The 11,320-nt window shown below is 35.9% G+C and overlaps 2 protein-coding genes across 6 annotated transcripts in view; both read right to left on the bottom strand.

Moving 5' to 3' along the window:
- Window positions 1-4,397, bottom strand: part of LOC122536551 (zinc finger protein 236-like) — an 8,772-nt gene extending 4,375 nt beyond the window's left edge. The window contains exons 1-15 of one of the 2 annotated variants that reach the window (XM_043668988.1): window positions 3,985-4,397; window positions 3,790-3,908; window positions 3,419-3,715; window positions 3,108-3,242; window positions 2,824-2,988; window positions 2,538-2,669; window positions 2,319-2,462; window positions 2,128-2,245; window positions 1,892-2,034; window positions 1,562-1,799; window positions 1,397-1,475; window positions 1,170-1,305; window positions 919-1,058; window positions 465-848; window positions 54-288 (exon numbers count right to left, since the gene is read on the bottom strand). In XM_043668988.1, coding sequence (XP_043524923.1) covers window positions 54-288; window positions 465-848; window positions 919-1,058; window positions 1,170-1,305; window positions 1,397-1,475; window positions 1,562-1,799; window positions 1,892-2,034; window positions 2,128-2,245; window positions 2,319-2,462; window positions 2,538-2,669; window positions 2,824-2,988; window positions 3,108-3,242; window positions 3,419-3,715; window positions 3,790-3,908; window positions 3,985-4,096 — 2,577 coding nt within the window. In that variant the 5' untranslated portion in view covers window positions 4,097-4,397. The remainder of the gene's footprint in view (window positions 1-53; window positions 289-464; window positions 849-918; window positions 1,059-1,169; window positions 1,306-1,396; window positions 1,476-1,561; window positions 1,800-1,891; window positions 2,035-2,127; window positions 2,246-2,318; window positions 2,463-2,537; window positions 2,670-2,823; window positions 2,989-3,107; window positions 3,243-3,418; window positions 3,716-3,789; window positions 3,909-3,984) is intronic. The other variant, XM_043668989.1, reaches the window with a different exon arrangement.
- A 745-nt stretch (window positions 4,398-5,142) lies between these two features.
- Window positions 5,143-11,318, bottom strand: LOC122536554 (mutS protein homolog 4-like). Of its 4 annotated transcripts, XM_043669009.1 has the most exons (17): window positions 11,283-11,295; window positions 11,116-11,223; window positions 10,784-10,931; window positions 10,632-10,702; window positions 10,363-10,511; window positions 9,993-10,189; window positions 9,691-9,812; window positions 9,399-9,616; window positions 9,117-9,314; window positions 8,846-9,032; window positions 8,624-8,763; window positions 8,365-8,468; window positions 8,046-8,265; window positions 7,710-7,925; window positions 7,234-7,442; window positions 6,910-7,099; window positions 5,143-6,213 (listed from the first exon to the last, which is right to left on the bottom strand). In XM_043669009.1, exons 2-17 carry the CDS (start codon window positions 11,210-11,212, stop codon window positions 5,395-5,397), a joined length of 3,285 nt encoding a protein of 1,094 aa, XP_043524944.1. In that variant the 5' UTR covers window positions 11,213-11,223; window positions 11,283-11,295; the 3' UTR covers window positions 5,143-5,394. The 4 variants fall into 4 exon arrangements, with proteins under 4 accessions (XP_043524944.1, XP_043524945.1, XP_043524946.1 ...); XM_043669010.1 differs by having other exon boundaries at window positions 5,143-6,210; window positions 11,116-11,305; XM_043669011.1 differs by lacking the exons at window positions 10,363-10,511; window positions 11,116-11,223; window positions 11,283-11,295 and having other exon boundaries at window positions 10,784-10,928.
- Between the last annotated feature and the right edge of the window lie 2 nt (window positions 11,319-11,320).

Raw genomic sequence — 11,320 nt, 5'->3', positions numbered from 1 at the left:
TTTTTTTTTTTTTTTTTTTTTTTTTTTTTTTCTCTCTGCAACAGATACTGTACCCGCTGTGCCAATTCGTGTTTATGTATTTTCATGTGTTTCCGACAATTCACGTAAGTTTTAAAAGTCTTGTGACAATAAGGACACATGAACGGTCTTTTATTACTGTGAGTAACCAAGTGTCTTTTCATGCTGCTCTGCGTAGAGAATTTCGCATTACAAACAGAACAACCGTGTGGTCTCGAATCCTCGTGAGTATGCAAATGCGATTTTAGAACGCTATTCGACGTGAATCTCCTGAAACGATTTAAAAAACGATATACGTTCGTAAAAAGGGTTAGTTACTCGTACGCAAAGAGATAGAAGAAACAAAGTACAATAGAAAGTTTTATTAAAAATTGTTAAAGAGGAAAGTTGTTCATTTGAAAAGGGAGAAAGAAGAAAAGATAAGAAGTAATAACCGCGCATAATACCTATCGCATTTTGTGCATTTGTATGGACGCTCTCCGGTATGACAACGATGATGTTGCTTCAAATGGCTGATCTTTCTAAATGCCGCCTGACAAATCCAACACTTATGGGGCCTGGCCTGATCAGCAGTTGCGTCACAAGCATGTTTCTTCTTTCCCGAAGGAGCCACGGAAATTTTATTTCCCGTGTCGCTAATTACTAACGGTTCTTGCAAGATCACCTGAGGTACTAGACTTTCTGCTTCCGGTGATAATTTTGATTTGTCCTTTGTTTGGGTTTTCGACTGATTACCAGAATAAATATCAGTTTCGATCGTAACGTGCGTGTCGGAATCCTTCTCGTTGTCAATGGTTTTATCGAAACAATTGTCAGACTTTGCATGCAATCTAGCATAAAAGGCACTTAATTGCAAGTTGTCGATTTTCTTGTAAGAAAAAAACTATAACCAACACTCACCTGGTATGCGCAATTAAACTACTATGACAGACGAACGTTTTGTCGCAAGAATCGCAAGCGTAACGTTTCACACTCGAATGCGTGCGTTCGTGTGCTATCATTGTAGATTTCAAAGCGAACGAACGATGACAGTAGGTACACTAAAAATACAGGTAAGTGTGTAAATGTTACACGAAGAAAAAAAATCTCTTCGTCGCAGGTATAAGTTGCTTTAAACGCAAAAAATATTTTAATATTTTTCACATGCATACCTTGAAAGGCTTTTCTTGAGTATGTACTCGTAAATGACGTATCAAATCTGACGGTTTCTTAAACTCTTTGTGACAAAATGTACACGCGTACCATTTCACGTTTCCTACGCATCGTTGCTTTATCGTCAAATACTTTCTAAAGAAGTAGCAAGAAGAGAAAGAAAATTTACGTCAACTATTTGCAATCAATAATCTTGCTTATAGATTATACATGTAAAACGGATCACCTCGTATCACCGTCAGGCGCTCGATCCAACAACGTTACAAAATTAATCCGAGCTCCAAACTTTTTTGCTTCAGGAATACCTGCGAGAAACAAGCTTCGTGAACGGCATACTTACTAACGTAATACTAAAATATTACAATCACTTTGTCGAGTGTGTAACGCGTACCTTCAGAAGCAGAAGTTTTGTTTTTACTAGGAAGACCACTGTTTTTCAACGCTTGTTGCAAAATATCCTTTCTCGCTGTATTTTCCGATAACAGACGCGTCTCGAAATTTGACGAATCCGTAGGTTGATGAACGTTGGATTCTAAAGATGCCAGTTGCGTTATAACGTTATTCACCGTTGCACGTATATCGGACTCCACGTTATCACTCGAATGAGCATTATTCTTAACGGAGTTCTCCTAAAAATATCATTGCATGTTCATCTAACGATTCAAAAGTATTTTAGTATTCGTAAAAAGTAAACTGATGTGCTGGGCAATTTATGGTTTACCTCGTTTACATCTGTATGCATGCGTTTCACGTGACCATTCAAACTGCCGAGTTTTTTAAACACGCATGAACAATAATTACATCCGTATATAGGTTCTCCATCTGGGACATTGTGAACCCTCATTATATGAGCATTTAAATTACCTAAAAGTATACATGTTTGCACATAAATGGCTGTGAAACTGAGTGGAAGAATACAATAAATTTCTTCATAAACATTTAGTGTAAAAAAATCACCTTTCTGACTAAACTTGGCATTACAAAATTCACAAGCATGCGGTCGAATACCATTGTGTTGCCACGTATGGATCTGTAGCGAACTCTTTTGCGTGAAAGCACGACCGCATATCGTACACTGTGAATTTAAACAAAAATTAAATCACTCATCATTCGAGGAATACAACTATACAAAGTGAAAATTAATTTACCTTGAAAGGTTTTTCACCAGTATGCACTCTAATATGCCGCATCAATTGACTTGGCTTCTGAAAAGACTTCAAACATATGGTACATTTATACATTGTTTTGTGTTTTGTGCCTCTTTTCGTTTGCTTCACCACTTTGGTCTGCAACTACATGTAAGCAAATTATAGAAAGCTCACCGGAAATCGTCGCTTGCAATACATTTAACGCTTGTGATATCTTACTCTATAATGTTCACGAATATGAAGTCTGTACAAGGCTGGTTGACTAAACTGTTTATTACATAATTTACACTTTCGTACTTCTTCAATCGCCCATTTTTCTCCATGAAGCTTCAAATGTGCATCCAATTGAGTCTATAACGTTTAAGTTGAGATCAAGTTAATAATTTTAAATTTACCGTGAATTTGACAATTAACAACTGCTTTCATTTAAACTGTTTTGTCTTTATCGAATTAAGAAAAAATCATACTGCAAATAAATCAATTGATAATAATAATAATGACTGACTTTCGTGGAGAAAGCATCTTCGCATTCTGTACAGAATAAATTTTCTTCTTTCTCATGCAACAACATGTGAGACTTTAAACTGGCCATTCTTGCAAATTTTTTACCGCATTCTGGACATTTCGGTTCACCCGTATTATGAGTTGCCATGTGAAGCGTAAAATTTGTCTGCAACGGTAATATAAAATGACAAACAATGTCCCTATCAAGTTACACATTCCGTTGCATAATTTGTTGACACTGAATGTGTCGAATAATGCATGTTTCAAGAATAAAACTGTTACTACCGGCACGTTGAACGACGCGGAACATTTTGGACATCGATGTGGTTTTTCCTCTGCATGATTTTCCATATGTTTTCGATATAACGTTTGTTTGCCAAATTCTTGGTGGCAAATGTCGCACATCAAGCTATTTGTATCCTAATGTAAAAAGCAAAAAAAAAAAAAAATATTTATTCTCTACCTTTCGACTGTACACAAGTTGAAAGAGCAAACAGACATACTGCATGTCCATAGACAACCAACTATATAACATTTTGTGTGCTTTCTAAACGCAAAAGGAGAAATGAAAAACTAGTATTTAAATATTGAATTACTTGCGAAGAAATTGAAGAAATTGCTTTGCTCTTTTTAGGTCTTCCAGAATTGTTTTTTTTCGCAACTGGATTTATCGGCTTCTCTTTAGAGGATCTTTCATCCTTTTCACCATCTATCAAGTCATTCAGAGAAAGAGACTGATACTCTTGCGTATCTGTTTTCTTAAATGTCAGCTCTCTGCACGATTGCAACTTCATCTGATCAACGTCATTGAATGATTCTGGTTCCAAAATTTGCGTCGACTGTTGTAGTTCTGACTCATTGACAATATTTTCCACGCTTATTTGAAAAACAGGCTGAAATGGAGTATAATCAAACAATGAAAATTTCCTTTGTAAAGCGAATAACAAAGCATGAAATAACAATATACCGAATGTAATATTAAATTTCCATTTAAATTTTTTACATCTATCAATGACGTGGCTGTTCCACTTTGTCCAACAAGCATGACTGGAGTTGCAACAATTTCCAACATATCGTCTTTATGTTCTGCAAAGTTCACAATGAATTGCCATAAATGTTTGTTGCCGATATGTCCAGTTTCATTATCACAGACAATCCTTACCAGTCAATGCTAACAGCGTTCGACCATCCTCAGTAGCAACAAAATTTATAGGTATTGTTTCGACATGTGGAGATTCTGTGACCACATTCTGTCGCGTCAACATTTTCTCCATATTTTAAAATGATATACGACGTACAAAGAAAATAAATTCTTTGCACAGATTCGTAGACAGCGATAAAAACGGCAATTATAATTCCCAACCACTAAACACATTTACAAAAATTTTCCATTGTGTTAGATACGCTGGGAATGTTTTGGCACAATGTTTCAAATGTTTGAATGTCTTTTTGAAAGAGACATAACTCAATATTTTTCAGCAGAAATCAACTTAACCTATACTTTGACGATATGAGAGGTTAACTGGAGCGACAACTATCGGAAGCGTTACGTTCGTAAGCGCCGATAAAGAAGCTTGAAATAGAGGAAGAGGGAGTAAATAAAAAAGTGAATAAGTGAATAAAAGTGTCCGTGTATACGAATAGCATATTTCGAACATTAGAAAGAAAAAAAGAAAACGATGAAAATTTAAGAAAAGAAAATGAAACAAACATGTGGATTTTGGTATTGGGTGTAGTTTATTAAATAAAGTAAATTGAATTACAATTAAATTTTTAATCATACAGTAGTCTATTGATATCTCATTTCACAATGTTATTTTTAAATAAAAATAAAAAGAATAGAAGATACAGACGAAACGCTTGATTGTATTTAGTTTTATGTACTCTTAAACATGTATCAAAGAAAATAAGATAAATAATGAAGAAAGTAAAATAGAATGAAAACTACACACACATAAGTGTATGTACTTGCATACTTATGTCTGCTGACTTTAATTCTTTACAAAGAATCGGACACAGCGATAAAAACGGCGATTATAATTCCGAACTGTTAAACACATTTTAAACAAACATTTTTCTTTTTGTATTAGATACCCTGAGAATGCTTTGGCGTAATTCAAATGTTTTCCTTTAAAAGATACATAATTGAATATTTTTCAGCGAAAATCAACTTAACCTGTACTTTCACGACACAAGGTTAATTTGAGCGACAGGTACCGGTGGTATCGTGACAATAAAAAAATAAAGAAGAAGTAAATAACTATATTTCAAATATTATAAAGACGGAAAGAATGGCATAAAAATAAAAAATAAAAAAATGAAATAAATATGTGGATTTTAATATTGGATGTAAGATACAAGTTTACAACTGTTAAATAAAATAAATTGAATTAAAGTTAAATTAAATTTTAAATCGAATCATCTCATTTCACAGCGTTATGCTTAAATAAAACGATCAATTGTATTTCATGTTTTCTTAAACATATATCAAAGGAAGTTAAGATAAATCACAATGGAAAAATAGAATGAAAGATAACACATAGGTACTTGTGTATAGGTACTGTGACTCACTTCAAGTTTCGTTAATCGTCGATTGATTTGTAACGACTGAAATGTGTGAAATATCGAAATCATCATCCGAGAGGCAGTATTCGTATAATTCTGACGTTGATTTTTCCATCGTTGATATTGACATTTGCGACACTGGCGATAACACGGATGGAACAAACGATGTAGATGAAATAGTTCTATGGATAGTTGAGCACATAGAACTATAAGATCCTTCAAAGTTTTTGTGAAATCTACATTCTAGATTGTCCGACAATGATAAAGTTTCGTCAGATTTGTTCGAAATCTTATTAACTGATACTGAAGAAGATCTACGGTCGATCCAGTTCAATGATACATCCAATGACTCGTTACGTTTCCCACTTGACGTGGCATGAGATAAAACAGCAGGAATCTCTCTCGATTCGATTACATTTTCATACGTACGTTGCTCTGTTTCATTTCCGAAATTTATTCCAGAATTTATTGTATTCGTTCTGTCAGATACAGCGTCTTTCGTGTATTCATTTTTATCCTCTATCCGTGTATCATTTTCGCTATTTTTCTGTGCATCAGTGTCATTTTCATCGTTTTTCTCTGTATCAATATCACTTTCGTTATCTTTCTGCGTATCAATATTGTTTTCATTAGTTGTTTCCTTATTTTCTCGTGCAGTGCCTTCGCCACTTCCTTGCTTCCAAAGTTTGACAAAACACCGAATGAGCGAAGTCACTTGTTTCTGATGAAATTTGTTAGTTTCCAAAAGCTCGTACAGTTTAACTAGACTGTTATAACAGGTTTTTTCCCGTGAATTCGATTTCGTTGTAACTTGATTGGTAACCTGCTGGAGATAGTCGCGAGGTTAGGCAATAATGATAATAGTAATAATAGTATTAAACGCATGAATTAGTTTTGAGAGATTTTAAATAAGAGATCTGGTTAGAGGATCCGATTAGGTGTTGATGCGTTGACATTTGTACATGTTTTATACTCAGTGTGTTACAAATAACATACGCGAAATACTTTCAAAAGTATAGAAACGTCATTTGTTGTTCTACTTTTTTAAGAAGAAGAAAATAGTCGCAGATAGTCGCTGAAATTTAGTTGAAAGCAAGTTTAGATTTGCAAGAATTATTGAACTAAAACTCAGTTCAATTCACTTTAAAACTTTGCAAACTTAAAGCATCGAATGTTGAGCAAATACTGGAGAGAACGCCAACTAATTGCAAGAGAATGATGCAAGATGATTTTCTTGTATGTACAATGCCCAGTCATACGTTGTTTTAGTTATGAAGCAAACATATCAAAAAAGTATGTACGTACAAAACTGAATGAATCTGTTTAAAAGATAAACAACTGTATCGTTGGGTTCGTCCATCTTGTGAAAAAGGTTTGGCAAAAGGTTTTTTACAAAACGAAAGTAGATTCTCTTTGAATAGATGCATTTCTCAAGTTAAAAATTCTAACTCAAAATTAATTCATCCTCTTAATAGTAATAACATTATTATTATTGGGTCACGAATTAACGGACAATAAATACCACTTGTTCGGAAGCGTATTTTCGTGCCTTCTCCGTAACGGACTTTGGCAAGCCAGATAATTCAGCTAGAACGATACCATAATCGTCGGAATGAGCCACACCGGATTTCAACCGATGGGTGTAAGTTAATCGATGATTAATATTATCAGCTTCCGATCCTCGGGCCCCGTTTATTGTTTCGAAATATCGACTGAAAAATAATAATTTAAATCTTAAAATACCATAACATGAAAAAATCCAAAGGAGGTATTTACACCTTCTTCTATCATTTAATTTAATTTATCGACGCTAAATCTACATACAACGTATACGCAAGTATCATACTTTGTCACGTTGCAGTATAGATCCGCTAATTTCGTTAGGTAAGTAAAATGAGTTGCAGCGAAAATAAAAGCAGTTGTATTCAACAGTTTTTCGCATGTAGCCCACGCGATTGAAGCACCTTCTTCAATAGCGGTACCCTTGCACAACTCATCGAGAATGATGAGTGAAGTTGCCGTAACAGATCGTAATATGTATTGCGCTTCTTTCATCTATGGAATAAGAAATGAATTGCTCGGTACAATTACAAAAGATACACACATCTACTGAAATTGAAACAGTAGTAGTGTAGGATCAACGAGTAGGTGCGCGCTGACTTTCAGTCATTAGCAATTAGTCATGGCTATTGACACGTTCGAGTAACCATCAATTGAGTTACACTAGCAAGTACTCTTTCAGCGATAATCCTCGATGCACCAGGTACAATGAACAAGGGCACGCGACCCAACATTGAAGCTAATAGTACCAATAGTACTTACTTCGAGAGCAAACGTGGAAGCGTTGCATTCGATATCGTCGCGAATGGCTATTTTACAAAAAATGAGATCAGTTATACGAAACATTGCTTCTTTGGCCGGTACGAAACAACCAAGTTGCGCCATTACGTGCAGCAAGACAATTTGCTTGAGATAAGTTGATTTGCCGCTCATGTTGGGTCCAGATATTATACACAGGTTCTGAGGTATCGATGCATTCTGTAACAAGAAAATGAGCGAGAGAAGCAATTACCTACGTAACATAAACAATTTCAAGACTCGGTGTATACACATGTACATATGTGCATGTACATCAAGGCAAAAGTACAAAAAAATTACCACGTTATTCGGTACGGGGCCATCGAAACCCAAAACATCCATTACTGGATGTCTTGAATCAATTAATTCCAATTTGGATCCGAAGGATGGCCTCGTGTATGTTGGAAGAGAACTGACTTGAGCAAGGGATGTTACCAGGTCTAACTCTGCGATATCGGCACTCAATTGGAATAAACAGCCAATGTATTCTCGAACACTCTGTAGCAAGTCGTGCAGGAGTCTGTTTACAGACAGATATTACATTCCATTGTAGAATTTGCATAAATTGAGGATTCGTAAGATTTCAAACGAGTGTAAGAAAAATCGTTTCGATACGTACACGTTACTCATCAAGTGCAATTCTTCGCATGCAATTTTACATTGCTGATTCAACGTTGCAAGCGCATTGGTAGTCATTGTGTACACTCGTTTGTTTCTCCTTATCTATTCATGCGGATACATTATTTAAATTTATAGATAATTATACGCATGTATAATTACTTATTACTAATTACTAATTACTTATTATTAATTATTATACGTTCGAAACTGCTACGTAATGTGTATAACGATGCTTGAAAATATATTTAATACTTTACCTCTATGAATTCGGATGGTAGATCAAAGGTTTCAGCATTTAAATTTCGAGGCAACATCGCTTGGACATGATAGCCCAGAGAAGCGTTGCAGCTTAAAGACAAAGTTAATTTGTATTTGGATGCCAAATTTTCCACCATGCCTGTTGAAAGGAAAGAAACGCGAACGAATTATTTTCGAGATTACAAAGATCTCGTTCCTTTTACTCTTTTCAATTCACTGACTTTTCATATCGTCGATTAATTCGCAATAAGTTTGTCGGGCGATGTCTAACAAGTCGTTAATTCCCGCTCTGATAGCAAAGCAACGTTGCATGTTCGAGGATGTATGTCCAGTTACGGATCTTGCATCTGGATGTATAGTTTCAACGATTCTTTCTCGCATCAATCGAAAGTCGTCATTTTTTAGTTTCTGAAAGGCAAAAAAAAAAAAAAAAAAATTAGACAGTGACGATATATATATATGCATACTTAAACGCGATAGAAAATTACAAACCTTTTGGATTTTACATAAGAGGTCACTCTTACCAGCTAATAATATCTTTTCAAGTTCAGGCACGACCTCTAATAAGTTTTTCAACAACAAAACATAATTCAGATTCTGTTCTGCAGTTTGCACGTTGCTTTCGTGTAAAGCAGGTGTCGTCGACAAAATTAAAAGCCTATCAGCACCGTAAAGTCGTCGTACGATGGGCTACAACCGTACAAATTTCAGAATAAGAAAAGAAACGCAAAGAATGGCAGAAAGAAATGATGATAATGACATCAATGTTTGAACCTGGATTAATGCACGCAACGAACAGTTGGATACCAGCTCGGCAACGGCGGCTTGTCGCTCGAGAATTGCTTGTTCCTCGCAAGAAGGTTGAAGTATGTTTGCGCGTAAAAGTTTTCTACCCATAGGTGTTAAACAACGATCCAAGCTACCTAACAAACTGACATTTCGTTCACCACATTGTGACTGGACCAACTCCAAACTTCGTGCACTTTCCAAATCTAGTTTCGAGCATTATGTTAGATGTATATTTCTCTTCTATTTACGTAACTACTCGTCGTGCACGTTGCCTTACCTATCGTGGCAGCATTTGGCGATCCTTGAAATTCGATTTTCATCGATTGTGGCGTGTAAATAATGCGTTGAGCATATTCGACGTATTTTAGTAGTGCTGCAGCTGCGGCTAACGCGTAATATCTATAATAGATGATCATACAATTTTGAAACATACTCTAGAACTAGGCTGGCATATCGTGCTCGTTATCATACATTATTAATTGATTATTATAAACGATATATATAAAAGAGAATGAAACACGATATAGGTACGATCCATTGCGCACAACGACACTGTTGTCAATCGAAGGTAACATTTACTTTTGTTTAACAAATAATTCCACCGAGGAGTATTCAGGGTTGCAAAGAGATTTGATTCGTTCCAAGCCGATCGTGTCGTTAAAATGCACACGAGATATCGGCGTTAGCTCTGTTTCAGGAAACTTGTCCATTATGGAACGATAAAGGACGCTATTGGACGCCGTGGTACATTCACACATCGTGTCCGGCATTAAAATCTACGATATTCAAAAATGAAATTGTCAGATTCGTTTCGCTCGAGTCGATCATGTATACGGAGTAATAATATACAGACGAGAATGTTGAATTAATTTGAAATTGTTGAGACTTGATATAGTTTCGAATCTAGAAACAAAATCATGTACGTACACATCTCGTAGAAGATACTTACTTCCATGGGATCGAACAAGTACAATTTGCTCAACGCGTTAATGTAAGTCTGAGAATCGCTGATCTGGCAAAGAATCAAATGTGGACATCGGATGTCCAGCGAAGCTATCCCGACTTCTGATCTTGCGTCACCTCGGCCGGTTGTTATGGCTGTTGTCGGTCGAGTTAAATTGTCGCAACATTAAATTACCACTACTTGGCTTAATTGTAATATATACGTATGAAGAAACAAAAGGAAAAAGAAAAAAAAGATGGGAAAGAAGAACTAACCGACAACGGTGCTGCCAATAGCAGATTCCAGCAAACTCGAACTAGGCCCTGTAGTGGTTTTCGTTCCAGATCTAGAAACAATCGAACATCCCATTCATTTTTCATTATCGACCACGGATAACGCACGATCGCGTACGAAGTTCGAAGCTTACCTGGAAACGTAGTTGCGAGACGTACTTGTTCGTAGAGAGGATGACACCTGGACATTACGAAATTTCGGTGTTTTCGAATGGGAGGCGGAAGTGGTGGTTGCCGACTTCCAATTTGTTCCTCGCTTTGTCTTGATATCAAATTTGAAATCTGCAGGAAGCATATATATATAGGTAAGTACTTACCATACGTATAACACATATCAGGAGAAGTAGAAGAGGAAAAGCAACCGAAGCGAAGAGACAGGACGAATTTATGTAACAATGTGAATTGATCGATAAAAAGATCGTCGGAAACAATGATTGGTTATATTCGCAACGAGATCGCTACATACGACGTTTCGTTAACGGAACGTTGAATTGTTGCCGGAATCGTGTCCCAGGTTGTTTCCTTTGTGGTTTTAAAGCTGTTTCAGTTCTTATTACGTTCATATTTCTTTTGACTGAAAGATTGAAAGATCAAATTGAAACTGTACGATCAAATACGTACAAACGTACAAACTTGCTTTCAACGGTCGTGCGTTTTAAAACGAGAGGTAA

The sequence above is a fragment of the Frieseomelitta varia genome, unplaced genomic scaffold, assembly GCF_011392965.1.
Source record: "Frieseomelitta varia isolate USP_RPSP 00005682 unplaced genomic scaffold, Fvar_1.2 scaffold_850, whole genome shotgun sequence".
Classification (NCBI taxonomy): domain Eukaryota; kingdom Metazoa; phylum Arthropoda; class Insecta; order Hymenoptera; family Apidae; genus Frieseomelitta; species Frieseomelitta varia.
This window is presented reverse-complemented; position numbering and strand designations above follow the sequence as displayed.

Bases quoted from the DNA above. Each gene is read 5' to 3' on its own strand.
- LOC122536554 (XM_043669009.1), bottom strand. From the start codon at position 11,212: ATGAACGTAATAAGAACTGAAACAGCTTTAAAACCACAAAGGAAACAA. The intron at 10,190-10,362 runs GTAAGTATCTTC...TGAATATCGTAG, and splicing joins ACTTGTTCGATCCCATGGAA to ATTTTAATGCCGGACACGAT. The intron at 7,443-7,709 runs GTAAGTACTATT...CTTATTCCATAG, and splicing joins CTTCCACGTTTGCTCTCGAA to ATGAAAGAAGCGCAATACAT.